The sequence below is a fragment of the Sorex araneus genome, chromosome 3 (assembly GCF_027595985.1).
Source record: "Sorex araneus isolate mSorAra2 chromosome 3, mSorAra2.pri, whole genome shotgun sequence".
Lineage (NCBI taxonomy): Eukaryota > Metazoa > Chordata > Mammalia > Eulipotyphla > Soricidae > Sorex > Sorex araneus.
Window position 1 is genome coordinate 238686025 of NC_073304.1, and position 27996 is coordinate 238714020.

General features: G+C 69.1%; 1 protein-coding gene across 4 annotated transcripts; it reads left to right on the plus strand.

Moving 5' to 3' along the window:
* The first annotated feature begins 20 nt into the window (after window positions 1–20).
* On the plus strand, window positions 21–27995 carry BAHCC1 (BAH domain and coiled-coil containing 1). 4 transcript variants are annotated; one of them, XR_008629176.1, is made up of 28 exons: window positions 21–242; window positions 10093–10272; window positions 13779–13901; window positions 15138–16853; window positions 16932–17040; window positions 17122–17327; window positions 17522–17680; window positions 17782–17963; window positions 18034–18298; window positions 18693–19421; window positions 20121–20317; window positions 20393–20529; window positions 20601–20717; window positions 21508–21607; window positions 21718–21986; window positions 22287–22444; window positions 22530–22765; window positions 22848–22952; window positions 23026–23212; window positions 23281–23395; window positions 23473–23548; window positions 23621–23729; window positions 23806–23922; window positions 23998–24171; window positions 24268–25424; window positions 25794–26030; window positions 26392–26785; window positions 27618–27995. XR_008629176.1 is itself a non-coding variant. In XM_055130970.1 (27 exons), exons 1-27 carry the CDS (start codon window positions 92–94, stop codon window positions 26596–26598), a joined length of 7518 nt encoding a protein of 2505 aa, XP_054986945.1. In that variant the 5' UTR covers window positions 21–91; the 3' UTR covers window positions 26599–27995. The 4 variants fall into 4 exon arrangements, 3 of the variants coding, with proteins under 3 accessions (XP_054986945.1, XP_054986946.1, XP_054986947.1); XM_055130970.1 differs by having other exon boundaries at window positions 26392–27995; XM_055130971.1 differs by having other exon boundaries at window positions 22530–22759; window positions 26392–27995.
* Window position 27996: the final 1 nt, after the last annotated feature.

Below are 27996 nucleotides of genomic sequence, written 5' to 3' on the forward strand. Positions count from 1 at the left end.
CGCCCCGCGCCGCCCGCGCGCGCAGCCTGCCCCGGGCCCCGGCCGCGCTGCTCCCGGGAGGCGGCGGCGGCGGGCCGGGGCCGGGCCCGGCATGGATGGCCGCGACTTCGTGCCGCCGCCGCATCTGCTGTCGGAGCGCGGCAGCCTGGGCCACCGCGGCGCGGCCGCCGCCACGCAACCCCCCGCGCACTTCCAGCCCGGAAAGTACTTCGCGTCGCCGCTGCCCATGGCTTCGCACGCAGGTCAGTGGCGGGGCCGGGCGCGGGCCGGGCGGGGCGGCCTTCCCCGGGGTCCCCGGGCGTCGCCGGGGCAGCCCCGGGCCGGCTAAAAATAACGCGCTTCCGCCGCGCCGCCCTCCCCCACTCGGCCGCGCACCCAACTCCGCCGAAACCGCGTTTCTGCGCCCGCCGCCCGAGCGACACCCCCGGGCCGCACCCCGGGCCGCCCCGTGCGGGAACGGAGCCCGCCGGGGCGGAGGGGCAGGGCGTGCGCGCGGGGACCTCTCGGAGCGGGCGCGGGCCACCACCACGGGGCCGGCGGCGTGGCCGGCAGATCCTGTTTCTATATAAAGCCGGGAAGTGTCAGGGCGAGAATGGGCCGCAGGATGCGGCCGCGCTGGCCGGGCCCCCGGTTTCCGGCCGCGGCCGGCGGAGGTGCGGGCGCGCGGCGCGGGGATTTCGGTGGAGCCGAGTGCGCCGCGGGGCCGGGCCGGGGCGCGCAGCCCGAGGGGGCCCGGCGCGGGGCCGGGCAGCTCTGTGCCCCGCTCCTCGGAACATCAGCAGTGTTGTTTGCCGTGTTTTCGGTGGTGGCGGTGCTTGTTGTTAATTTGGCAGTAACAGTTATTATTGCTAGCTTGATGAACTGTGAATACTAATAAAATTATATCTGCTTTAATGGGATTACAATTAGCGCGTGGATTGAAACGGATGGCGGGGCCGGACTGGAAGGAACAATGTCAGGAGAGCGGGCGGGAAGAAAAGGAGTAAATTTCCCAAAGAGCAAAGAAATATGCAAACTCCCTAATTACTAACGAGCTTTCAGCGCTCGCCCCAGAGGGGCCGCGGCGGCGCCGAGGCCGGCCGGGCCGCTGGCCGCGCGGACGCAGCGTCTTGTTCTTCTCCCTCCTTTCGCTCCCTTTTTTTGTCCTCTAGATTTATCACTCCGGCGAGGAAAGGTACTTGCCTGGGCAGCTGGTGATTTAAAACTCCCTGGCTGCCGGGAACGCTCGCCCGCCGCACCCTGCCCGCACAGCCCGCACAGGGCTCTGCGGGGCGCCGGCCACGGGCTGCTGACCCCCGATGGGTGTGGGAGAAGCCCGCGAGGCCGGACGGGGAGGGGTCTGCTGCCCCCACCCCCAGCTGTGTAGGTAGCCAGGCCTGGCGCCTCTCCCGCACCCCTGTCTCTGTCCTGGGGCTCCCTGGGGGCCAGGTCCCCCTCTTGCCATCCTCCCAGATCCAGCCAGGTGCGAGTTGGCCGGGCGACTATTGTGTCCCTCACCAAGTTTGACCACCACGTGGCTCTGGGGTGCCCTGGGGCCTGCAGCCTGGATCCCTGCCCTGGTCCTTGACCCAGGCAGTGGCCTCCCGGGTGGGGAGCTCTAGGGGGCGCTGGAGGTGTCCCCCCCAGTGCCGCCCAGGCAGCGCCCGGCTCTCACTCCCCCCTGCAGAGCCATCTATTGTGCTTCGGGGTGTCCGGCCACTGCGGAGGGAGCAGAGCCGAGGAGCCTGTGTCCAGCAGACGGCGGGCCGAGCCTCGGGTCCCCGCGTCCCTCTGCTATCCCCAGCGGGGGAGAGGGTGCGTGAGGGCCGGTTTGGAGGACTTTCCTGTCCTCCTGCAGAGGGCCCCGGGTCCCGAGAGGGGACCCAGCTGCACGCCAGGGGCCGACGTTGCCCCTGGCTCGCCACCTTGCCGGGAGCCTGGGTCTTCATCCCCTGGCACTGGCGCTGCCCTTCCTGGTGCCCCCTGCCCCCCGGGGCCCTGGGCTGGGGTGTGGTGGCGGCCCGGCTGTGGGGGACGGTTCGCAGCCATTATTTTTAGCGTGGTGTGAGGTGTCGGCTCCATACAGATGGTCTGGAGGCAAAGCTGTGATCTGGGGCGGGTGGGGGGCGCTAAGGAGGGAGGATGGGCGCGTCCCACCCGTCCCTCCGCGCGGCTCAGTCTCCCACCCACCCAGGCTGCTTCTCGCGGGGCCTGGGTCCCCAGCCTGGCGGCCTCGGTCGGGTGGACGGCGCCCGCACTGGAGGGCGCGTGCTCCCTTCTCTGCTCTCCGGGCTCGGAGGCCTAGACAGGAGGCTGTGCCCTGGGCCCCAGGGACACAGTGCTGGCCGCAGGAAGTGCTTCCGCTGGCCCATTTCACAGGACCGGACCCAAACCGGGCCAGAGCATCCGACAGTGCGAATCCCCCTCAGGGCTTCCTCCCTCTCTCTCTCTCTCTCTCTCTCTCTCTCTCTCTCTCTCTCTCTCTTTTTTGGTAAAGAAAAAAAATACATTTTCGTAAATACCTCATTAGCTCAGTGACACCAGGGAGTGCCTCTGCAACAGTTACCAGCATTAAGTAGGTGTGAAAAGAGTTACTTTCCCGCCGTCCTGCCCCAGAGCTGCAGACATCAAAGCAGACCCTGGTGGGGCCGAGCCCAGCCCCACCCGCCCGCACAGCCATTTTTGGAATGTGGGTGAAATTTTCTCAGTGGGGCGTGTCCCCCTCCCATTATTCCTGGGAGGGTATTCCTATAGAAATGGCCGGGTCACGTGAGCAAGGAGGCAAATCAGAGAGCAAAGCAGGGAGGGCCCGTGCACACAGCCCGGCCCCCCTGGAAAAGCGTGTACCCCCAAACACTGCCCGGTTATTCTTAGAAAACCCCCTCGCTCTCTGCGAGACGGGTTCCGCAGCCTGCACAGACAGGACGAAACGCATAGGAGGCTGTTAGAATAACATGGATGAGGCTAAAAATACCGCTCAGAAACACACATAAAAAAGCCAAATCCAACAACAGAACGAGCTAAAAATATTCCAGGCTTTGGCAAAGAGCACAGAGTTAAATAAATTATACAAGAGCCATTCATGGGGCAGGCTGACTCTCTCTCTCTTACGGGAACTTGGTTCAACCTAATAAAAATAATAATTTACTAGCCACTGAGCTTTGCATGAGTTTAAATTTAATTGGCGGGCTTCTGGCATTTGTCACTTCTTGGCGATTAGTGGGCTGGCCCCCAGCCTGGGGCTGGTGGGGAGGGGGCGCCAAGCCTGGAGTGTCCCCGCAGGAGTGGGGCCTGGGGGCAGAGGCTGGCCGCCAGCAGGCTTGGGGGTCAGCAGGGAGGCGGGAGGACCAGGCCCGGCCTCCTTTAATTTGATGAATGATCGTGCACCTTCAGGAGTGTGTTTTAACAATCAAGATACACTCCAGCAAGTTGATGGGATGTTCGCTGTCAACTTACATATGTCATCAGAGCAGGCTGTGAGCGTGAACGCCGCGCCACCCGGGGCAGGCCCGCGGGGAGAGCCTGGCAGGTGCCTCGCGGGGAGCACCAGGCGGCCGGGCACGGGGTGTCCCTTTCACCCGGACACCTCGGTCTGGGCCTTTCCCAGGTCTCCCTACCAAAATACAGAGTTCCCGGTGCTGAGCCCCAGCAAACTAAGGGTGTCAGGGCAGCGGCCCGGGGTCCGAGGGCGGGGCCGGGCCTGTTCAGCAGCAGATGCTCCCGTGCAGCCATCTTGCGAGAGCCCCTTTGCGCTCTCCCCTCCCCCAGGACTACTGTTCCCAGAACCCCCACGGGGTCGCCCCAGGACTGAGGCTGAGCTGGGGATTCCCAAGCCAGCGGCCCCCGCAGCGCCCCCAGCTTGCTCCCTGTTAAATACCTGAGCACACACCCCACGCCTGGCACGAGCCCGCAGGGTGCGGGCCAGTGGGGTCCGGCGGCCTGGACCGAGGAGGGGTCTGCGGTGGCCCCGCGGCGAGGCTGCCCTGCGCTGACCCCAGACGGTGCCCCCACCTCAGCCTGGCATAGTCATGGCCCCCTGCCAGCAGAGGTGGCCCCGGACAGCGGCTCTCACCCTCTCAGGGACACCTCTCCTGGCCCCCGGGCGGGGCTCCGGAAGGCCTGTGCCCCAGGAGACCCTGGGTCTGGCGGGCAGGTGCCCCCCCCCCAGGCCCCCGCTCCGCCCTGCCCCGTCTGCCCCCGGCCTCTTTCCCACGGAGAAGGCAGCGCTGGCCGCCGCGGGCCCAGACTCCGCCTGCTGACGTTTTTATGGGATAATGCACCGTCTAGATCACGCAGCCGATTTGTCAGCGGCTGCCCCTGTTGGCTGTGATATATAATGTTGCCGCCTCCTGCGGCCCTGCTGTCCGCTGGGAGGGGCCGGGCCAGGGCGGTGGGCTCAGAGCAGGGCCGAGTGGGCGTCCAGACCCTGGTTCGAGGGCCCTGCGGGAGCCCCCTTACGTCGAGGTGCAGGCTGGCTCCCGTGGGGAAGAGGAGCGGGCAGGGTGGGCCAGGCGGACGCCCAGGTGTGACACACAGGTCGGGTCTGAAGCAGCTTCCCCTTCGCCCACGGGGTCTCGCTTCTCAGTGGAAAGTTCCAGAGCAGGGCATGGTGGGCTGTCCGTGGAGGAAGGGCTCGAGCAGCCAGCAGGGCCCCAGGTGGGGGGGCGCTCGCCGTGGCCGAGTCCCAGGCCCGCAGACCCGGCTGCGGTGCAGGTGCGGGCAGTTGTGTGCCGAGCTGCCCCCCAACCTGCACCCTGCCGGCGGCCCCCACCCCGGGCAGAAGCCCCTGCCAGACCACGGCCTGCTTCTGTGGCGGAGCTAGGGAGCTCGGACACGTGGTCTGCCACGTGTTCCCACTCACGAGCACTGTCCCTCCCCCACTGCCTCCTGCCCACACTCACGCACATATCGTGCACACACATATACTCACGCGTGTCTGCACACTCACATCCATGCGTGCACAGGTGCGTACACATGCACAGCCCCTGAGGCGTCCCGGCTAATTTCCTGCCCCTTCCCTGTCCGGCACGAGAGATCAGCAGGGCAGGCGGTGGGGCCCAGCCGCGGAGGGGTGCGCCAGGACTGCCCCAGGCCCCCCACCCCGCATCCCTCCCCCTCTTCTTCCTACTCCCCTTCCTCCCCATCTCTCCCCCTCCTGCCTCTCCCCTCCCCTCCCTCTCCTCTCCCCCCACTCTCCTTTCCTCCCTCCCTCCTCTCTCCCCCTGCCTCCTCTCTATTCCCAGCTCCCCTCCCCCTGCTCATCTCCTCTCTCTCCTTCCCTCCTGTCCCCATTCCCAGACACCCCTGCTCGCGGTGGATCTCCGGGGCACACGTCTGGGCCTGGATGGTCCGGGTACTCAGACTCAGTGTGGGTCCTACTTGCCAGGGGCCCCGCTCCTTGCAGCCCCAGCAGGGGCTCCGAGCCAGCCCCACTCTGCTCTGGGGCCCTCCCTGCCGCGGTGTGTGCACGAGTGCATTCAGGCATGGCGGCACGTGTGCAGGTGAGCATGCATGTGTGTGCATATGTGTGCGCATGTGTGCATGCGTGTGTTCATGGGCATGTGTGAGCATATGTGTGTTGGCATGCGTGTGTGTATGTGGGCGTGCAGGTGCATGTGTGTGTGTGGCATGTGGGTATGCATGTGGGGACATGCAGATTTGTGTGTGGGTGTGTGTGGGTGTGCAGGTATGAGTGGGGGTGTGCAAGTATGTGTGGGTATGTGTGCACATGTTTGCAGGGGTGTATGGGTGTGCAAGTGTGCAGGCTGCAGGAGTGTGGGTGTGTGGTGTGTGAGGGCATGTGGGTATGTGTATGTGCAGGCATGCAGATGTGTGTGTGCATGTGTGTGTGTGCAGGCATGGAGGTGTGTGTGCGGGCGTGCAGGCGTGTGGGGAGGTGAGGGTGGGGGGATGTGTGTGTGTGTGTGTGTGGGTATGCAGGTGTGTGTGTGTGGGTGTGGGTGTGCAGGTGTGTGTGCACGGGCGTGTGGGTGTGCGAGCATCCATGCGGGTGTGTGTGCGGGCATGCAGAGGTGTGGGGGGTGGGTGTGCAGGTGTGTGCGGGGTTGTGTGTGCCCCCTGCCCCCCGGGGCCCACACCCCTGCCTCTGTCCTGGGTGTGCAAGCAAGCACGCGTGCGGGGGTGCGGGGTGTGCAGGTGCGGTCTTGCCCAGCTGCCGTACAGGCCTGTGGTAGGTGCTGCGGTTCCTGGGCCTTTGCCTCCAGCAAACCCCCTTTGAGACAGAGACATCCCTTTGAGTATCCTAAAAATAAGCTTTTAATTTGTTTTAAATTAACGTTAAAATTAAATCTAAATCGAATTGGAAGACATCTTTGGGCTAACCCCGAAAAAGCCCGGGACATGCGTGAAACGGCTCCACAGAGAGTGATGGGTAGGGTGTGGGCACCGGAACCAGGCGCTTCTCGGCTTCTCCCCACTCCCGAGGGCACGGCGGGGACTCGCCTGGACCAGCCCCTCGGGAATGCCACTCGGCCTGGGTGGGGACTGTGTGTGTCTGTGTGTCTGTGTGTGTCTGTGTGTCTGGATGGCTGTGTGTCTGTCTGTGTGAGTGTGCATGTCGGTGTCTGGGTGTCTGTGTGTGTCTGTGTGTCTGGATGGCTGTGTGTCTGTCTGTGTGAGTGTGCATGTCGGTGTCTGTGTCTGTGTGTGTCTGTGTGTCTGGATGACTGTGTGAGTCTGTGTGTCTGGATGGCTGTGTGTCTGTCTGTGTGAGTGTGCATGTCGGTGTCTGTGTCTGTGTGTGTCTGTGTGTCTGGATGGCTGTGTGTCTGTGTGAGTGTGCATGTCGGTGTCTGTGTGAGTCTGTGTGTCTGGATGGCTGTGTGTCTGTCTGTGTGAGTGTGCATGTCGGTGTCTGTGTGTCTGTGTGAGTCTGTGTGTCTGGATGGCTGTGTGTGTCTGGATGGCTGTGTGTCTGTTTGTGTGAGTGTGCATGTCGGTGTCTGTGTGTCTGTCTGCTCTAGAACGGCAGCCTCAGGCCAGCCAGCAGGTGTTGGATCCCTTCTGACCTGGATTGTGATTTTTCTGTAGCAGCTCATCTTCCTCTGAGTTACTTCCTACTCCTTTTTCCTTACCTTCCAGAAGGCTCCTGGAACCTTTTTTCTTACTTTCCAGAAGGTTCTCTGCCTGAGCTGTAGCCCCTCCCCTCGGTGGGTGGGTGGAGGGCTGAAGGATGGATGAGAGCGTGGTCGGACAGAAGGACAGTTGGGTGGATGGAGGGAGGATGGAGGGAGGGCAGGTATGTGGAGGGTGGGTGCGTGGACGGGTGGTGCATCTGGATTGATCTACGGGGCGTGGAGGGTGAGTGAATGGATGGGTGGTCTGCCGGCCGGAGGGCGGTAAGGGGTGATGGCCTGAGGCCGGTGGGTCCCCCCCAGGCAGCTCCCAGAGGCTCCTTCCCGTCACCCCCTGCTGGGCGTCTCCTGGGGGACCGTCCTCCATCCCGCAGTGCTCCAGGGCCTGGGAGCAGCCTCGCCCATCCACGGAGGTGCCCCCACGCCAGGGCCAGCGGGGTGGGGCGGGAGCGTGTGGCGGGACGGAGAGCAGGCTGCTGCTGACAGGGAACAGCCCCCGGCCTTCCCTCAGCCCGCGTGCTCGGGGGCGGGGCCCCCAGTATCCCTCTGTGGCCTGAGAGATTCTGCCTTCAGGCCAGCAGGGGTTCTGGAACCTTCTTCTGGGCCACAGAAAGGGGCTTCCTGTGAGATGAGCTCACCCTCCCCAGAGGCTGGCCCTGCCCTTCCTCCTCCCTGCCCCCGCCCCTCCCCGCCACCTTCCCGGGACCACGGGAGCCAAGGTCCCCCGACATGGTGAAGAGCGTGGTCTGGTCGGCGTCTGGGCCGTGCTGCGGCTCTGCCCGGGGAAGTGGCATCCCGCCGCCGTCCAGCTCCCTGACCCTCTGCCTTGGGTCACTCCCGGACTGGGGAGGGAGGGACAGCTGGGCTGGGAGGGGCTAGTCTGTGCCTGGGGCTCCGGGCGCAGACGTGAGGTGGGACCACGTGTCCCCTCCCCAGCCCTCACGGGCAGACGCAGCCGGAGCAGCATCTGAGGGCACACGCACACAGTCGTGGACACCTCCCTGACACCCGGGGACACTCACCCCTGTGCTCACGAGTGCGCGCGCACACATGCACACACGCCATCACACTCTCGAGCTACTCGTGTGTCTCAGGCCACGCGTGCTGAGAACCGTGTCCAGGACCAACGTGCAGGGCCCGTGCAAGGCTCTGGCCTCAGCCGCCCTGGGTGTCCTGCCCTCCAGGCCCCGATGACCCTCCCCAGCATGTCCTCCTCCCACCCGGCCCTCCCCCACACCCACACCCGGGCCCTCCCCCACACCCTGGCCTCCCCCACACCCCACCCTCCCCCACACCCACACCCGGGCCCTCCCCCACACCCCGCCCTCCCCCACACCCAGGCCCTCCCCCACACCCCAAGTCCCCTTGGCAGCTGCGCCCAGGCGAGTGCACCCTCTCCCTCACAGACAGGAAGGTGCTTCTCCCATCTCCAGCCCGGCCCCTCCACCGCCACTTCTGTGTCCCCTCATCCGGTCTCCCGGGAGAACCCAAGAAGCTGAAGCCCGGTGGGCAGCGGCCCGGGAGTGCTGAGGGGGCCAGCGGCGAGGGGGCTGGCCCCTGGCAAGTGGCTGCCCAGCTGTGGTCACATGGCAGCCCAGGCGCCCTGGCCCGGGGTCCCACCCACTGCAGGGCCCAGCCGCAGGGTGCGGCCTCCCTGCCTGGCAGGCACCCCGGGCAGTGCCCTGCTCCAGCCTACTGTCCCCCGCGGGGAGGCCGGCCACGGGAGCAGGGGACAGGCCCGGATCATTCCAGCACAGAAAACTCTGGGCAAGCAGGTCCTGGGACCACTCCCAGGGCCTCGTGCAAGCCCAGCTGGACACTTGGCGCGAGGGGCCACGCTGACCTGCAGCCCCCAGGGCGTGCCACGCCATGGGAGGGGAGGCACAGTGGAGCCAGGCTCAGCTGGCCTGACGTGTCCAGCGCCGGTGGCCCCGCGTGGGGTGGGCGCAGCATCCCGCCTGTCCAGCTGGCCTGCCCTGGTGCGGGGACTGTGGGGACCAGGCCCTGACCAGGGAGTGCAGGCCCCTGGGGCAGCCTGGACACCAGGTCAGAGCATGCTGGAGAGGCCTGGGGTGCGGGCAGGGCCTTCGGGGTTGGCGGCTCACAGAGCCCACACAGGCCAGGCAGGGGGAGGGGCATGGCCAGGAGTGCGGCTGGAGCCCCCCCAGCCCCAAGTGGGGGAGCCAGCGAGGCGGCAGCTGCACTCAGTTTCCCCAGCGCTGTGGGAGCCCGGAGCGGGCGGGGTTCCCAGGCACCCTCCTGCAGAAGCCCCTCCTCTGTGGGGGCTTCCCTGGGAGGGGCGGGGGTCCCTGGGGCTGACCCCTTCCACCCAGGCTAGCTCTTCCGCCCTCCCCGTCCCTCCCCGCCCCTCCCCTGGCTGGACGCCTGTGGTCTGGCTTCAGCCCGGCGGGAAGTCCCCGGTTCCCACCCCCGCCTCTCCCCCTTCACATGGCGGGGGTCCCACGCCGGCTGCTGAGTCACGGGCTGGGAAGCACCAGGGCCCCCTTGGCCCCCTGAGTCACCACCATCCCAGCCCCCAGAACCATCTCCCGCTCCCAGGCCTGGGCCTGGGACGGCCCTGCCCAGGCTCTCGCTGGCTGCCGGAACAGAGGTGACAAGTGCCAGGCTGCATGGGGAGGGGAGGGGCTGCCGCCAGACCACCCACCGGGCAGGCAGCAGGCGAGGCGGTCACCATGGAAACCGGAGGCTGGCCTGGCCTTGGCTCTAGAGGAGGGGTGCGTGGGGAAGGGGCAGTGCAGGTGGGCGGTGGGCGCTGAGTGGCTCCTCCACATCAGGCCTGGCCCCCGGAATCTGCAAGGCGGGCCGGGCACGTGGGCCACGGGAAGGGGGAGGCCTGAGGTTCGTGCTGGGGTCCCCAGGGGGAGGGGGGTCTGCTGCGCCCTCACAGCTGTCTGCTCCCTTCTTGGGGGTTCCAGGAGCAGGGTACAGGGCCCCCTGAGTCCCGCACAAAGGCGGCCATGCAGAGGGCCCTGCCCACTCACCCCACCTCTGTCCACAGCCAGTGGCCGCCTGGTGGGCAGCTCCACGGCCCCCTCCTTCATGGGCAGCTTCCTCACCAGCGGCCTGGGCCCCTCGACGTCAGCGCACCCCAGTGGCCCGGCACCCGCCCCCTCGGAGCAGGCCTACCGCGCCTCGCACCCCGCTGCCTCCCACATCTGGTTCCCCCATTCCCATGAAGGTGAGTCGGCGGGACCCCCGCCCTGGCCAGATGTGCAGCACAGATGGGCCGAGGCAGGGGGGGGGGCGGGCCGGGGTGAAGGAGGGCTCCGGGGAGCCAGCGGAATGTGGAACACAGCTGGGCCGTGGGGCTGGGCCCGCCACACCTGGGAGCGTGCGTTCCAGATGTGCGAGGGCCTGGGACTTGGAGCCTGTGCCAGGGCCCCCCGGAGGCCTGGGCATGCTCTCCCCCCCGCCAGCGCCCCCACTTCATGCTGGGATGTGGGCAGCAGCCCTGGACTCCCCCATCCCAGGCCCCTGGGCACAGCCGTGGCTGGGTGGCCTGTCCGCCAAAGCTGGCGAAGGGTTAAGACTGCCACCGGCGGCTGGCACACGGAGTCGTAATCACAGTTGGCAGCGGGCACAGAGGACTGTCTGCTCCTGGCACCCGCCCCACCGCAGCCAGTGGCCACTGGGCGGCAGGCATGGTGTTTGCTGAGCCGGACCCACACACTGCGCCCGCCGCCCTCTCCCGGCCAGGAGATTAGCGCCCCGGCGGCTGGAGCAGAGGCTGCCCTGTGCAGCAAGGGGAGGGCACTGTGCGGGCAGTGTGGAGTGACCCTAGCGCTGTGTGGACACTGATAAAGGCAGCCCCAGGGCCCCGTCCGCGCCCCTTCTAGCAGCTTCCAGCAGGGTGCCACGGCTTGCACATCCCTGACTCCCTGCCTGGCAGTGGGTGGTGTCCCTACACCCAGCCTGTCCCTGTCTCCACCCCCACCGTCCACTTCAGCCGCCCAGACCGGGTCTCACAGGAACACCTGTGCCACCAGGTGCTCCCGGACACCTTCCGGCCCCTTCCGGCCCCTTCTCTTCAAGAGCGGCTGCTGCCTTGGTTTCCCTCTGGAGCCCGGACCCTGGGGGGTGGGTGTGACCACACTTCAGCCTCAGCACCCAGCCTGTTCCCTCGGTCATGCCCTCAGGACTGACTGGCCCGGACCCGGGTAGCCACCACCTGCCGGCCTGGGTGCTGCTCCTGGGATAAACAGGTGCCACTTTCCCCGGGTCAGAGGCTCCTCCGTGGGACACTGGCAGCCCCAGGCACCCTTCAATGCGACCCTGCCTGGGCCTCCTGGGGAGCCCCAGTAGGGGTGTCTCTCAGCTGTCCCTAGAGCCTCCCCAGGCCCACAGGCCTCTCCCAAGGCATCCCACTGCCAGGCACACGGGTGTCCACGGTAGAGCAGTGGGAACTCTTCGGGGCCACCTGGGGGCACCCACCTTGCTCCTGGCTCCCTGGGGTCCAAGTCTCAGACTCCAGGGCCACGCTGGCCCCGCCCTCCGCATCCCCGCAAGGCCCTGCCCTCTGCATCCCCGCAAGGCCCCGCCCCTCTCCAGGCCCCGCCCACTCCCTTGCCAGGCCCCTCAAGGCGGCCCCGCCCCTCGCCAAGCCCCGCCCAGGACGGCTCCGCCCCTCTCCCGGCTGCGGGCCACGTGGTGCGGGCGGGCGGGGCGGGCGCGGCGCGCGGCGGGCGGCTGGCAGCGCGGGCTGGCGGGCTGCCCTGGCTCCATGCCCGCTGCTGCTCGTCTGACCGGGTGCCAGCTGGCTCCCGTGCCGGGGCCGCTTCTCTGCCGCGGTGCGGGGCAGGGGCACGCGCCAGGGCCGAGTGTGGGTGGCGGAGCCGGACCGCGGGGGGCCGGCGCTGGGGGCTGGTGCGTGGGGGCCCGCGCAGGGCATCCCCGCGGCGGACCGGATGGCCATCTGCCCGGCAACCCCTCCCGCCTCTGCGGCGGGCCGCTGGGGAGCTGGCGGCACCCGGGCCGGGACCCGCCCGGGAACATCTGGCAGAGGCTGCCCCGCCTCCTGCCTCCCGCCCCCCGGGCCTTCCCGGGGCAGCGGTGGGCGGAGGGATGGGTCTGGCAAGGCTAGTGTCCAGCCTGGGGAAGGGCATCCAGACAATCCCATTGTCCGCTTCCTCCTGGCCGGAAGTGGGACCACCCAGTGGGGGTTGAGAGGGGATTCTGTTGGGGCCGGAGGCAGGCACGTGAGCCGCCTGCAGGGGCCTCAGGCGCCCGGGCAGGTGCTGGCTCCTCCCAGCCGCTCTCCCCTGCCCCTTGGACCTTGTGCACAGGAGCACGCTGGGCTCTGCTGACCAGGCCCAAGAGATGGCCCCACCGCTGTTGCTGCCAGCCAGGCAGGGTGGGTCTGGGGTGTGGGTCTCCCAGCTCACCCTGGCTCCAGGCCCCAGAGCCCTTACTCGCCTGGTTGGGGTCCTTCCCTGCCCCTGTCCAGGCCTGGCAGTGTCCCCCTGGCTGACCATGAGGGGATGGCATGGAGCCGCACCCACGGCATCCAGCTGGACTTGCATGGCTGAGGGACCTCCCTGCTTCCTCCGGCAGCATAGGGCAACCCCCACCGCGCCCAGCGGGAGGGGCCTGGAGGCTCCAGAACCTTCCACTGCTGTGGCAGGGGCCGGGCCAGGCCAGCAGTTCTGCCCTCGGGCGGGGGCTGCTGAGGAGCCATGGGGAGGGGGAGTCAGCTGAGCCTGAGCCCGGCAGGCACTGGGCAGGGTGTCCCGGGGCTCAGTGGCTCTGGTCTGTGGGGATAGAGGGGCCCAGCCTCGTCCGCCCCCACCTCTGCAGCCAGCCCCCACACCGCGCCCTGCACTTCCTTGCCCACTGTCCTTACTGCCCCTGCTGCCCCCCACCTCGCTGTACCCGCTGTCCCTCACACTTCAAGGCTGGGCAGGACCTCCTGGAAGTGCCCGTGCAGGGCCGTGGCTGTGTGACGGGAACCCCAGGGCTCTGGCTGGCGTCGCCCTCGCAGGTCTGAGCCCTAAAATCAGTTTCTGTTTTCATCTGCTCAGAGTCCAGTTTGCTGGGGGAGAAGGGGTGCCCCCCCCCCCCGTGCCCGTCTTTTCTCAGGCTGCCTGGTCGGAAGCGGGTGCCCCCAGGGGGCTGCAGGAAGGAGCCAAGGGTGGGACCGTGGGGGAGGGGAATGCAGCGGGGGCAGGGGCAGCAGGTGGCCGTCCCCATCCAGGGCCAGTGGGGACCCTGTGCCCAGTGCCGCGGGCAGGAGGAGTGGCCCTGTGCTGGCCCTGTGCGGACCCCCGCTGCGCATGCTTCTGGCTGAGGGTCGGCCACAGGAGCTGCAGGGAGCGGGGGCCTGAGCTGAGGCTCCAACCAGGTGATGGCTCTGGAGACGCCAGGCGTGCCCGGGTCTCCGTGACCACTGCGGTGGGCCCGTCTCGCGGAGCCCTGGGTGAGGGACCCCGAGGGCGGTGTGGGCTGCAGGCCGCACTGTCCGTGGTCAGAGCCCCAGCCTGGGTGCCCCCACTGGGGCAACACACATGGCTGGCCAGGGCCACCAAGAGCCAGTCCCGGCCCTCAGGGACGGTCCAGGCCTCCCCCCACCCCGAGCCCCTCCGGCCCCTGGTCCTGTTTGTCCGCCAGCCTGCCACTCACTGTGCGGGGCGGGGCGGTGCCGAGGCCTGGCCGGGATCCGTGCCCACGCAGCGGCCCTTGCTCCCACAGCGCCTGGGTACCCCCGGTTCTCTGGGAGTCTGGCCTCCACCTTCCTGCCCATGACCCACTTGGACCACCACGGCGACGGCGGCCTCCTGTGTGGGCAGCACCGGTTCTATGGCGCCCAGAAAGGCAAGTGGCGGGGGAGGGGCTCGGCCTGGGCCCCGAAGCTGGGGAGTGAGTTGGGGAGCAGCCGGGGCTCGGGGTGGTGCCACGCCTCGGGCCCTGCACTTGCTGCCCTGTTACTCCAGAGAGGGCGTCCACCTGGCAGGGCGGCCCCACAGGGGTCACAGCCTGACCGCACCGAGAAGATCTAGCCACTGGAGCACACACACGCACACATGCAGGGACACACGGACAAACAGGCATGCCCACACATATATACACATGTGCACACAGACACAAGCACATTCACACACGTGCTTAGAAGCACCTGTACACTCGCCCACGGGTGTATGCAAATGTGCATACATGTGCACATTCACACGTACATATTGGGGCGGACTCTGCTGAGCATAAGTCCACACACGCTCTTATGTGTGTATGTGGGCATTTGTACATGGTTTACATACAGATAAGCCTTGCATGCACATATGTGTGCAGTGTATACTTGCACACGTGTACGCAGTGTGTATATTCAGCCACACATACACACAAGCATGTATGCACGTGCATGTGCACATGTATACATGTGTATAGATGCATTATGCATACATGCATGTTGTGTTGATATGTTACATAGGTACATCTACATGTACGTACACATGCATGTACGCTTTATGTGTGCATACACTTATGTTTGGGCTGTGTGCATATGTGCATGCATACATGCACATGTGTAGCAGTACACTCACTTGTGTGTGCATAAGTTTGTGGTGTGTGAATGCAAGTATGTGCAGGCACGTGTGCTGGCACACTCATGTGTTCACATGCACGTGTGATCATGCCTACAGAAGCTCACTATGAGACTGTGACTGCATGGTGCCCCTGGGGCGGGTGGGCACAGCTGCCCTGGTGCCAGCGCCATCTTGGTGGGGACCCGTGTGCCTCGAGGGAAGCCTCCTGGCTGGGGGGCCCCGTGGGGAGTCAGAGGACAAGTGAGCGCGCGGGGGTCTTGCCGGCAGCCAAGAAGGGACAAAGGCCCGGGGGTCTGGGCAGCCCTGAGCCCCGGAGCTCAGAAGCCTGAGCTGAGTGCCCAGGTGGGGCGCCCAGCTGGGCTCCCGGGAGGCTGGAGGCCAGCAAACCCCGGGGGACACAGGCGGACGTGGCCAGTGGCAGGGCTGTGTCCCTCCCAGGGAGGGAAGCCTACCCGCTGCCCCTGCCCCAGCCTGGCCCTGCCAGTGCGCTGACTTGCCTCTTTGCCCCCAGATAACTTCTACCTGCGCGACCTGCCCCCGCAGCCCGCGCTCCTGCCCACCAACCACAACTTCCCGGGCGTGGCGCGCACCCCGGCCGGCCACCCCGTGGGCGCCTGCAGCCGAGAACGGGGGGAGGCCGGGCCCCTGGCCAAGGGCCCCAAGGACGCGGACCGCTTCCTCCTGGGCAGAGAGAAGGCCGGCAAGATGGCCGAGGCCAAGGAGCGGCCGGGGGACGAGGCGGGCGACAAGGAGCGGCACAAGCTGGGGCTGGCCACGCCGGGCGACGCCGCGGCCCGGGCCGCCTGCGAGGGCCGCCCCAAGCACCTGGCCCCCTGCCTGCTCAGCGCCAAGGTGCTGGGTGGCGAGGTGGGCAAGGGGGCGCTGGCCAGCTGCGCGGGGGGTGTGCTGGTGCGGCCCGGCGTGGGGGTGGCAGCGCCCGGGCGCTGTGCCAAGGAGGCGGTGGGCGCGGCGGAGCCTGGGCCGGCCTTCGGCGAGTGTCTGGAGCGGCGGCAGACGCTGCACCACTCGGCGCCCTACTCGGGGCCCTCGGGCCTGCCCACCGGGCCCCCTGCCCTCAGCACGGCGGCTGGCCCCTTCCCCTGCCTGCAGCTGCGGCCGGGCGCCGAGGGCCTCTGCCCGCTGCAGGACAAGCGGCCCCGGGACCCGCGGCCCGGCGCGCCCACCCTCGTGCCTTCCGCGGGACAGCTGACTGACAAGGGCCGCCCCTACCACGCGGCCGACGCCTGCGCCGTGATGGGCGAGGCCAAGGAGCTGCACGTGGACGGGCCCGCGGCCCCCGAGCACACCGCCCCCTACGGGGTCCCCTACGCCCACCTGAAGGCCGAGGGCAAGGCCGAGCGGCGGCTGGTGGGCTTCGAGGCGGCCCCTAACCCTCGGCTGAAGGGCCTGGACTACCTCCCCGGCACGGGCCCGGAAGCGCCCTTCCCGGCGCTCCCCAAAGGTGCTCTGGACAGGAGCGGCTACTTGGACCTGCCCACGCCCACCCAGGACTGCGCCCGGCCGAGCCTGCAGGACCCGCTGGGCAGGAAAGGCCCCCAGGCCTGCTGCACTTTAGACAAGCCCGGGGGCAAGGAGGGGCCCGTGGGGGCCCCCGGGGCCCAGAAGGTGGCCCGGATCCGCCACCAGCAGCACTGGACCGTCCCCGAGGTGGACCCCGGGGGCGGCGGGGCCGAGGCCAAGCGCAAGTCCCTGGAGCTGGCGTCGCTGGGCTACGGCGGTCCCCACCTCCCCCCCTGGAGTGTGCAGTCGGGCCAGGGGGCCGGCATGGCTGTGGGCGAGGAGCGCAAGTCCGGGCCCTACCTGGCCCCCTTTGGGGGCGGCCTGCAGCCCACGGCCCTCCGGGCAGAGCTGCCGGCCCCCGAGGACGGGTCTGCCATGAAGAGCCTGCTCAGGTACAGCAGCCAGGCCCTGGTGGTTGGACAGAAGACCCCCTTTGTGGGCCTGGGGGGGCTCAAGGCCAGCTGTGCCCAGCAGGAAGGGCGGTTTCCGGCCCCCAAGGCCCCCGGCCCGGCCTCGGGCGAGGCAGAGCGGCCGGACTGTGCCCGCAGCCGGGAGCACGAGTGCCTGCAGGGAGACGCCGCCGAGGTGCGGCAGCCGCCCGTGGGCATTGCCGTGGCCGTGGCCCGGCAGAAGGACCCTGCGAGCCGGCCGGAGGCGGCCTACGGTGGCCCGGGGCGGCAGGCCCGGGTGGCCGCCCCCTTCAAAGGTATGGGTCGTCCTGGCGCCCGCCGCCGCCCTGGCCCGCCGGAGCCCCCCCAGCACCGCCCTCTGCCTCTGCCCCCAGCTGCTGGCGCGCCGCGAGCCTCCCACGCGCTGGACCTGGAGGCCGAGGACGAGAGGGCGCGGCTGTGTGAGGACCACCTGGGGCTGGCCAGCCGGGACCTGCTGCTCCAGTAAGGGCTTCCCCGGGGCCGCCTGCACCCTGGCCCCCGCTGTGCGTCCAGGCCGCGGCTGACGTCCGCCCCTCTGTCCAGGGACAAGGAGCTCGTGGAGTTCCCCAGGATCCACCCGTCTGGCGGCTGCCCCGGGGACCTGGCCCCACACCTGGTGATCGCTGGGGGCTCCACCCTGCAGGGGGGCCAGATGTCGGGGGAGCCGACCCCACACCCCCACCCTGCCCACGCGCCCTGGCTGCCTCGGACCCGCAGCCCCTCCCTGTGGATGGGAGGACATTCCTACGGTCAGTGCTGGGAGGGGACGTCCCCATGGACAGTGCTGGGAGGGGGCCTTCCCCACGGTCAGTGCTGGGGTGGGGGGACATCCCCAAGGTCACTGCTGGGGGCGGTAAGAGGGGGCGTCCCCACGGCCAGCACTGGGGCTGAGGGGGCAGCCCTGGGGGAGCCTGAGAGCCTGACCACTGCCCTATCTCCCCAGGCCTGGGGCACCCCGCCCTGCACCAGAACCTGCCCCCCACGTTCCCCACCGCGGTGCCCGGCTCCATGCCCCCGGTCTTCCCCCTCTCCCAGGACGCCCCCACCCAGCTCGTCATCCTGCCCTCTGAGCCCACGCCCCACAGCGCCCCCCACACGCTGGGTAAGGACCCCGAGATGGGCCCGTGCACGTGGGGGGCCAGGCAGAGCAGGCAGGGGCCGAGCGCCCCCACCCCGAGGCCCTGACGCCCTTGCTGCCCGCAGCCGACGTCATGGACCAGGCCTCGCTGTGGCCGCCCGTGTACGGGGCGCGGGGCCCCGCCCCCCACATGCAGCACCCCGGCCAGCTGCCCGTGTACCCACGGACGCAGTTCCTGCCGCAGGAGCTGTATACGCTGCAGACGCAGCCGCAGGCGCACCCGCAGCCGAGGGCCGCCCAGTTCCAGGTACCGGCCAGCCCTGCCCCGGCACGGCCCCGCCACGCGGCCCCGCACTGAACCTTGTCCCCGCACACAGCGAAAGCCCGAGGAGCCCCCGGAGCTGGAGGAGGTGCTGCCCGAGAAGCCCCCGAAGCCCACTCACAAGCCAGTTGCCTTAACCCCCACCACGGCCAAGGGAGCCCCCTCACCCGCCCCCGCGGGCCCCACCAAGCTGTCCCCCTGCTGCCACTCGCCCGCCCGGAAACCCCCCGCCGGCAGCCCCGGGCCTGGCGCCGAGGTGCCCAGCACTCAGGACCCCCGAGGGGCCAGCCGGCGACCCAACGTCCACTCCCTGGACCCAGGTGAGAATGGGGTGGGGGCGGTGTGGCCTGGCCCAGCCCTCCTGCCCACACTCCCGGCCAGCTCTTCCCCTGCCCCAGGAGGGACTGGAGAAGCATGTCCACGCCTGGAGGGCCACACGTAGGCCGTCTGGGTGAGGCCGGGGGGCTGGCCCGCCCTGGGGTCCTGCCCGCAGCTCTGGGCCTGGGGCCAGGACGAGGTCCCTTCCAGCCTCTGTATCTCGGCATTTCTCTGGCAGTTGATGGGGCCTGGGGCCCCTTTTTCTAGCCAGCCCAGGCCAGAGGCCCCCAAGACCCTGAGGTGTGGCAGGGGATGCACAGGGGAGGGACCCAGGGGCGGCTTCAGGGACCCCCACCCTGCACAGGAGCCCACCTCTGCCTGGCACCCTTCCCACAGGCCTCGCTGCCAGCTACACGTGTGCCGACGCGGCCTCCAGCTTCGCCCTGCAGCCCCCTACACCCCCCCCGGACCTCCCCAACCCCGACACTATGCAAAGCCCCGGCCCCGGGGTGCAGCCCGAGCCGCAGAGAACTTTCTCCCCTGGGGGTCCGGCCCACAGCCCCCGGAGCTTGGAGGAGCCTGGACTGCCCGCAGGGGCCAGAGAAGCCCCGCAGGACCTTGTGGCCACAGCCCACCCTGCGGAGCGGGGGTCCCTGGGGAACGCAGCTGACCCCAGCCCCCCGGAGGGGCTGCGGGCACGGCACTGGGGGCCCCCCCTGGACGGCGGCCCGGAAGGTTCCACTCAGGGAGGGGCCCGAGAGGAGAGGACCGTGGGGGCGAGCGGGGAGCCAGAGGCGTCCGTTCTGGAGGCGGGCCTGCAGGCCGGGGGCCAGGGGACCCTCGACGTGGCCCCCGAGGAGGCCGACCCTGAGGTCGAGGCCGCGGTCCAGGACGTGCCGGAGGACGAGGAGTGGCAGGGGCAGCCCTGCCTGTCCGGGGGACTGTCTGGCCTGGACTCCCTGGTGGCCGCCACCGTCAGCCTGGGTGACCTGCCTGGCGCTGGGTCCCCGGGCCCGCCTGCTGCCGCACCCTTGCCCTGGTGCCCCGGCACGCCCGGCATCGCCCTGCTCAGTGAGTTGGCCGACCTGGAGCTGCCGCCGCAGGGGAGCCTTCGACCGCTGCAGGGTGAGCCGCCCGGGGGGGCCGGGGCTGCCCCCAGGGTCTCCAGTGTCTGCTGCCAGCAGGAGCACTGTCCCACAGCCAAGTCCTAGGGAGTCACCTCGGGCCAGTGTGTATGTGTGGGTGACAGTGTGCACGTGTGAGGGCACGTGTGTCTGAACGTGTGCAGGGAGAGAATGTCGAGTTGTATATTCATGTGTACGTGGATGTGGGTCTATGCGAGTGTATACATGTATATACATGTCTGTGTTCATGTGTTCATATGTGAGTGTGTACACGCATGTACGTGTCTGTAAGTGTACTGAACGTGTGAGTGCATGTGTATATATGAGGTGCATGTTAGTGTGTAGGAGAAGGTTTGTGTATGAGGAGTCTGTGCGTGGGGCTGCGTGTGGGTGTATGTGTAAGCGTGAACATGGTGTGCATGTGTGACTGCCGTGCAGAGTGGGCCTTGGCGGTGACAGGCACCCCCGGGAGGGGGGCTTGGCCGTGGCAAAGCCTGGGCTGGGCACCGGGACGGGGTCGTGTTTCTGACTGAGCTGCAGGTCCCTGGCTGAGAGCCTGACCCCTCCCCGCTGCCCACGCGGGCCCGGCCTGGCCTTGACCCCTCCTGGCTTGGCTGCGACCTTGGCACTGGTGCTCTGGCTGCCATCAAGAGCACTGGGGGCCCGGTGGCCTCCTGCACTGACCCCGAGTCCCCCACAGAGGAAGAGGACGTGCTGGCCTTCAACCTGCAGCGCCTGGCCACCCTGGCTGCGGCCTGGTCCCTGGTGGAGGCGGCCGAGCTGGGCCCTGCTGCCTCAGCCGCGGCCCCGGCGCCCGCCCCCTGCAGCGCGCCCGCTCTCACCCCCCGCATGCGGATTATCCGGCGCAAGGACACCTGGACGCCCAAGACCAAGCCTGTGAGTGGGCCGGGGCCGGCGCTCTGCCCAGAACGCTCGGGCCCCCGGCTCACGGGGTCATGTGCCTGCCCCCAGGTGTGTCCCCTGAAGGCGGCCATCGAGCAGCTGGACACGCAGGAGGTGGCCATGCGCGTGCAGCTGGCGGAGCTGCAGCGGCGCTACAAGGAGAAGCAGCGAGAGCTGGCACGTCTGCAGCGCCGCCGTGACCATGAGTATGCGGGGCCTGGGGAGGGAGGCGGGCGGGGGCCGAGGGGGCTCCTGGGACAGCGCCTGTTGCCCCCAGGAGAGAGGAGAGTTCCAGAAGCCCGGCCCGGCGCGGGCCCGGCCGGCCCAGGAAGCGCAAGTTCTCCAGTCTGCTCCCAGGCACGCCGCTGCCCCGGGCCGAGGGCAGGAGAGTCAAGTGAGTCGCTGGTGGGTGCGGGTCCCAGGCCCCGCACGCAGGACTGACCGCCGAGGGGAGGGCCCTCTCCCCCACTGCCCACGCGGCGCCGTGGCCGGCCGTGCGTTATTGCCCATTACGCGCGGGCCCCTCGCAGAGCGCTCCCTGGCCAGGATAATTGTCCTTCTCCCGGCAAATTGCCTCTCCCGGCAGGCCCATTTGCATAAATCCTGCTGCTGCTCCAAACAGGATTGGCGCGGCCACGCGCTGCATCAATCCTGATGATCTGGTAATAATAGTTAAATCGGCACTAAATGGTTCCTTCAATTAAGACAGAGGCAAAAAATTAATCTCGGGGCTTTATGTCACAAAACATTAGCAAGTGCAGAGAAGGTTACGGCGCCGGGCAGGAGGGACCCACCATATGTCTGGGGCTCCGAGTGTCCCTGTCCCCGGCCGGGCTTCCCCGCGGGGCGCCCTCGAGACGCTGCCAGCTGCGCGCCGGGAGTCAGGGTTCCGCCCCGCAGCAGGCCCAGGCCCCGTTCCCGAGCGCCCCCACCCCACCCTGCAGCCACCCGACCTGGCGCCCAGAGCAGGGGTGGGGCCCCCCGACAGGCAGCTGTGGGGCCGGGACACGAGGGCCGGGCTCTGCGCAGCCCTTCTCTGGTGCTCCCGCTGCCTCCCGGCACGCTGCTCCGTGGCCTGGCCCTGGACAGGGCCGCCTGCCCTCTGGCTCCCGCGCCGACGGGAGTGTGCCCGGGGACCCCCAGCAACTCCGGGTCCCCAGCGCCACCCGCGCCCTTGCCCGCAGGGCTGCGCGCCCCCGCCTGAGCCTGCTGTGTGCCGAGCTGCGGAGCACCGAGCCCCCCACGAAGCGCAGCAAACTGGAGAAGCTGCAGGCGGCCGCGGGGGTGAGTCCTGATGCCCCCGCGCCCCACCGGCCGCCCCGGCTCTGCCCAGGCCCCCCGTCCCCGGAGCGGCAGCCTGGCGGTGCCTGCTGACAGCCGCCTCCTGCGTGCAGGACAAGGCCCAGTTCCAGAGCAGCGCCCCGAGGGAGCCGGCGGCCGCCCAGCTGAAGCCCAGGGCCAAGAGCCGGGCGCTGCCCCCCGGCCTCAGCCCCTTCCGCAGAAAGGAGGCCCCGGGTGGGCGCGTGCGGAAGAAGCTGGCTCGGGCCAAGAGCACCGGCGTGTCTGCGGCCACCCGGCACCCACAGCCCACGGCCGAGGCTGGCGGCAGAACCGCGCCCAAGTTCCCAGCCCGGTTGTCAGTGGCCGCCCACGGGGCAGGCAAGTCACGGCCCTGGGGGGGAGGGCAGAGGGACACGCCCGTCCGGGTGACCGTGGGTGCTGGGAGGGAGATGCTGGGTGTCCCCCACAGGGCAGATGGGAGGAAGAGGCGGGCAGGGCACAGGTTGCAGGTAAGAACAGCCAGGGGGGGTCGCCCCAGCATTGCCCACCCCCACCAGACCCCGGACCCCGCTAACACCAAGTCCGGAGCCTGGAAAAGCCCAGGCTCGGTGAGACAAGCCCCCCGCAGTGCCCGGGGCGACCCGGACGGGCAGGGCTCACGCCACGGTGCTCCTGCAGGCAGTGGCTATGACGGCCAGAGTCGCGAGGGCTTCCTGGGGCCCGAGCTGGTGCTGCAGGCCGCGGCTGGCATGGCCGTGCTGGGGCCCTCGCCCTCGTCGGTGGTCAAGATGGAGGCCAACCGCAAGGCCCGCAAGAAGGAGGAGCGGCAGGGCCTGCTCGGTGAGCGGGCGGCGGGCGGCGGGCAGCGGGCAGCGAGCACGGCCTCCCCGACTGGGCGCAGCCCTGACGGCCCCTCTCCCCGTAGGGGCCTGCCGGCTGTCCAGTCCCGACAGTGAGGTCAAGATCAAGAGGCGGGCAGTGAAGGGCAAGGTGGGCACCAAGCTGGCACGGGCGCCGGGGCGCAGGCCGCCCGGCAAGAAGAAGGGCCAGGCGCAGGCGGCGGAGCTGGGCGCCTCGGCCGCCAGGGACGCGCTGTTCGGGGGGCGTCTCCAGCGGGCCACACGCAAGGGCGCGGCGCTGCAGCCCGGCCTGCGGGTGAGGGTCAGCGACCGGCCGGGGGCGGGGGTCCTCCAGCCTCCCTGCTGCCTCTGGCCCCGCTCACAGCCCCCCCCACCCCCCGCAGCGCAAGAACGGGGCCCTGACCATCGCGCTGTCGCCCCGCAACGCCAAGGCCATCCTGGGGAGCCGGAAGCTGGGCAAGGCCAAGGGCGCGGCTGGCCGCCCGCAGGTACCCGCCGCCCACAGCCCCCCCCCCCGCCCCGCGGCGCCCGACCCCCGCGGAGCTGACCCCTGTCCCCCAGGGCCCGGGCCGCGCCGTCAGCCGGCTGCTCCAGAGCTTCGCCAAGGACGACAACTTCCGCTTCGGCGACAACAGCAGCTTCTCGGAGGAGGACGAGGAGGAGGACGAGGAGGAGGAGGAGGAGGAGGAGGAGGAGGAGGAGGAGGCGGCGGCGGGGCCCCTGAGCGTGGAGCAGAGCGCGGCCCTGGGTGAGCGGCGGGGGGCTCAGGCCGGGCGGGCAGGGGCGGGTGGGCGCGGTGCTGACTCCCGCCCGCAGCGCGCTCCTGCACCATCCACAAGGAGGACCTGCAGGACGGGCTCCCCGTGCTCATCCCCAAGGAGGACAGCCTGCTGTACGCGGGCAGCGTGCGGACCCTGCAGCCGCCCGACATGTGAGTCTGGGGGCCAGGGGCTGGGGGGCGGGCCCGCGGGACCCCCACCCGCCCTGACGCCCCCTCCTGCCCCCCAGCTACAGCATCGTCATCGAGGGCGAGCGAGGGAACCGCCCACGCATCTACTCGCTGGAGCAGCTGCTGCAGGAGGCGGTGAGTCCGGGTCTCGGCACGCCCCGCCCCCTGCGCGCGCACGCCACGCTCACGGCCACCCCTGCCCAGCAGGTCCTGGACGTGCGGCCTCAGTCCAGCAGAGCCCTCCCGCCAGGCACCAGGGTCTGTGCCTACTGGAGCCAGAAGTCCCGTTGCCTGTACCCTGGGAACGTGGTCCGGGGTGAGCCACGGAGGGGGCGGCCGGGCGGGCCTGCGGGAGGCGGCCCCTGCAGCTGCTCAGCGGTGACCATCCGCAGGCGCGTCCAGCGACGAGGAGGAGCTGGACTCCGTGCTGGTGGAGTTCGACGACGGGGACACGGGCCACATCGCGGTGTCCAACATCCGCCTGCTGCCGCCCGACTTCAAGATCCAGTGTGAGCCCAGGACCCCCAGTGGGTCTCCCCTGCCCCCCTTTGGTGGCCCTAGGCTGAGACCGCTGCCCCCTGCAGGCACAGAACCCTCACCCGCCCTGCTGGTGCCCGGCAGCTGCCGGAGGACTAAGAAGGCGGCCGGCGAAGCTGCCGCGCCCAGCGAGGCCGCCCCCAGCCTGTCCCCCAAGACGCACGACGGCTCCGACGCCTGCAAGGTCCCTGGGAAGAAGACCCCCGGCAGAGACAGAGCTGGTACGCGGGGGAGGGCGGGGGCGGGCCGAGCACCCAGGGGAGCCGGGAGGTGCCATGGGGACCATCGGCGAACCGCCTTCCTCCCGCCCGTTGCAGGCAAAGCAGAGCTCCTGAGCCCCGGCGCCAAGCCCCCCGCGGGGGTCGCCGAGCACCTGCTGGGCCGGCGGGGCGGCCCCCTGCTGAGCTGGTCGGCCGTGGCGCAGACCAAGCGGAAGGCGGCGGCGGGCAAGGCGCCGGGCGTGCTGCAGAACCTCTTCCAGCTGGGCGGGCGGCGGCTGCGCGCGCGCGAGGGCCTGTTCCCCGCCGCGGTGGCCGCGCCCGTGTTCGGCACGGCCTTCCGCGCCGACTCCTTCAGCAGCCTGGCCGGCCCCTACGCGCCCTTCGGCGCGGCCGCCGCGCAGGGCCTGCCCGGGGGCGCGCACAAGCTGCTGCGGGCCAAGAAGGCCGAGAGGGCGGAGGCGGAGAAGGGCGCGCGGCGGAGGGCAGCGGGCGAGTTCCTGGTCAAGCTGGACCACGAGGGCGTGACCTCCCCCAAGAACAAAGCCTGCAAGACGCTGCTGGCGGGCGACAAGGGGCTGGCGCCCAAGCTGGGGAGACCCCTGCCCAGCCCCAGCTACACACACCCCGTGCTGCTGGGCAAGGACCGCAAGGGCCGGGCGCCCGGGCACCCCCTGCCCATGGGGCTGGCGCTGCGCAAGTTCTCGGGCCAGGCTGACTTCCAGCTGCCCTGCGACAGTGACTGCCACAGCTCCTACTCTGACGAGGAGGACGAGGCGCCCGGGCTGGCCCCCGGCGTGCCCGCGCGCTTCCTCGCCCGCCTGTCCGTGTCCTCCTCGTCCTCCGGCTCCTCCACCTCCTCGTCCTCCGGCTCCCTGTCCACCTCCAGCCTCTGCTCCTCCGACGACGGCTCCTCCTGCAGTTCCGACGACGAGGACCCCGCGATGCTGCTCCCGCGCTGCCTCTCGCACCCGGTGCCCGCCCTGCTAGCGCAGCCTGAGGCCCTGCGTCCCAAGGGCGGCGGGCCCCACGCGCACGCCGCGCGCTGCTTCCTGTCCCGCGCCGCCGTGGCCAACGGGAGCCCCGGCCCGGGCCCCGGGGGCGGCGGGAAGGCCCGGCTGAGGCGCAAAGACGCGGGGGGCTTCTCCAAAGAGCTCGCGCGGAGGCAGCGGCTGCCCTCCGTGGAGAACCGGCCAAAGATCTCGGCCTTCCTGCCGGCCCGCCAGCTCTGGAAGTGGTCCGGGAGCCCCACCCAGGTAGGCCAGGGCGCCTCCGCCGCCCGCCCTCTCCGCCGGGGCCTGCTGGCTCCCGAGCGACGTTAGAAAAGGGGAACTCAGGGCTAGCGCATAGGACAGCGGGGAGGGCGTGTGCCTTGCACGCGGCGACCCGGGTTCGAGTCCCAGCCTCCCATAGGGTCCCCCGAGCACCGCCAGGGGTGATTCCTGAGTGCAGAGCCAGGAGTCACCCCTGAGCATCGCCGGGTGTGACCCAAAAAGCAAAAAAAAAAAAAAAGTCCCTGGGCACAGACACCTGCGTGTCCGTCTCGGAGCCCGAGCGGGTGGCCCCGAGCTGCCCGGTGCAGCCCCCTGCCCCTCGCCCCCGTGCTGAGCGCCCCCCTCCCGCAGCGCCGCGGCGTGAAGGGGAAGGGCCGGAAGCTGTTCTACAAGGCCATCGTGCGCGGCAAGGAGACGCTGCGCGTGGGCGACTGCGCCGTCTTCCTGTCGGCCGGGCGCCCCAACCTGCCCTACATCGGCCGCATCGAGAGCATGTGGGAGTCCTGGGGCAGCAACATGGTGGTCAAGGTCAAGTGGTTCTACCACCCCGAGGAGACCAAGCTGGGCAAGCGGCAGAGCGACGGGAAGGTGAGGGCGGCCGCGTGTCCCGGCCCTGAGAACCCAGGCTGCGACCCCTGGCTGCAGGGAGTGGGGGGGTGGGGGGATTGACGGGAGAAGCGTGGAGGCTGGGGGCGGGGCCGAAGGCCTTGGGTGGGGCCAGGGTCTGGCTGGGGCGAGGTGGGACTGGGTTAAGGGGCGGGGCTTCTCCTGTGGAGGCGGGGCTGGAGGCTGTGGGCGGGGCTAGTTCAGAGGCAGGAGGCGGGGCGGGCTGGTTGGGGCGGGGCTGGGGCTAGTGCCCGGGGCGGGGCTGGTGCCGGGAACGGGCTGCGATTGGCTGCGGCGGAGCGGGGGGCGGGGCGCGGTCACAGCGGCTCCTCCCGCCCCGCAGCACGCCTTGTACCAGTCCTGCCACCAGGACGAGAACGACGTGCAGACGATCTCCCACAAGTGCCAGGTGGTGGCGCGCGAGCAGTACGAGCAGATGACGCGGGGCCGCAAGTGCCAAGACCGGCAGGACCTGTACTACCTGGCGGGCACCTACGACCCCACCACGGGCCGCCTGGTGACGGCCGAGGGCGTGCCCATCCTGTGCTAGGCGCCGCGGGCGGGGGACAGGGCGCCCGCCGGCCCGTCCAGGCTTTCTGTTCTCTTCCCTGGAGGGCGCGAGGTGCGGGGACCCGGCGGGGGCCGCAGTGCTCAGCAGGCAGTTCACGAGATTCGAATCCAAGCCATATTCTCCCTAGTACCTCCGACTGTCTCCCACCAGGGAACGCAGAAATCAGGTGTGTCTATTTATTTCTCTCTGTAAATAGTGTATTTCTGCGGGGAAGTTTTATGGGAAAATGTGGCGGGGAGCTTTCCCCACGTGCGTGACGAGGGTGCGTGTGTGCGTGTGCGAGCGTGTGCGTGTGCGCGCGTGTGTGCAGGGATTTCGTTCTGGGGTTTTCTGTGAAAATGCACTGTTTTCCCAGCCTGGCTGAGTTGCAGCCGCGTCTTCGAGCGAGGGCAGGCGGCTGGGGCGGGGTCCCGCTCACTCGTGGGGTTCTGTAGGCGGGGTCCTGCCCCAGCTTACCGCCCTGGAATCCATCTCCTAGGAAAAAGTGTTAGGGCAGGGCTGGGCCCCGCACAGTGGCACCCTGCCTTCCCTCTGTTTCAAACAAAGTGAACAAATATTTTAAAGTATTGATACTAAATGTTGATGTTTGGATTTTATTTCTGGGATATTCCAAGTTATTGTGACCTTCGTTCCCCTGGCTGGTCTGTGGACCCCCCTCCCGGGCCCCCCAACCCTTCCTGTGGCTGCTCAGGGGGGTGCAGGGACTGGTGGGCTCCGTCCCAACTGCCCAGACCCCCCCCAGGGCAGGGGACCCCCAGGGCCACTGTGGGGGGTGGTGGCTGTCTCAGGACCTAAATGAATTCCACAGTCCCCCTGTGATCCGCAGCGTGTCCCCAAATGCCCTGAGGGTCCTGTGCTCTGAGTCCACTGTTGGGGTGCCTGGACCACCAGCGCCCCGGAAAACCCCCATTCACCTCTGATCTTTGTGAGAACTCTTGTGTGACGCCCAGTCCAGGGCCCCCCGACCCCGGCCCTTTGGCCTCTTTCTTTCCACCCAGGACACCATCTTTGGGGTCCCTTCTCCCATCCCGGAGGTGCCATGGATATGCAGGGACACCAGGGCCCCACCCACTCACCTCTCCCGCCGGGGACACCGGGGCCCCCACCCGCTCACCTCTCCTGCCCGGCTCCCTTTTGTCTCGGCCGAGTGCAATATTCATTCCTGGTGGCCATCCTGGAGAAGGTGGCGGGATCAGGACGTGCAAGAAGGCAGCAGTTCCTCCCCCAGCCGCCGTGAGCGTGCGAGCAGTGCTGTTGCCAGGGTCCACGCAGGGCTGGGCCTGGGGATCTCTGTCAGCACTGGGCAGGCGGAACACGTCTCGGCGAGCAGCAAACTCTGTGTAAAGGCGTTTTAGTATTAAATTTTTTTATCGACAC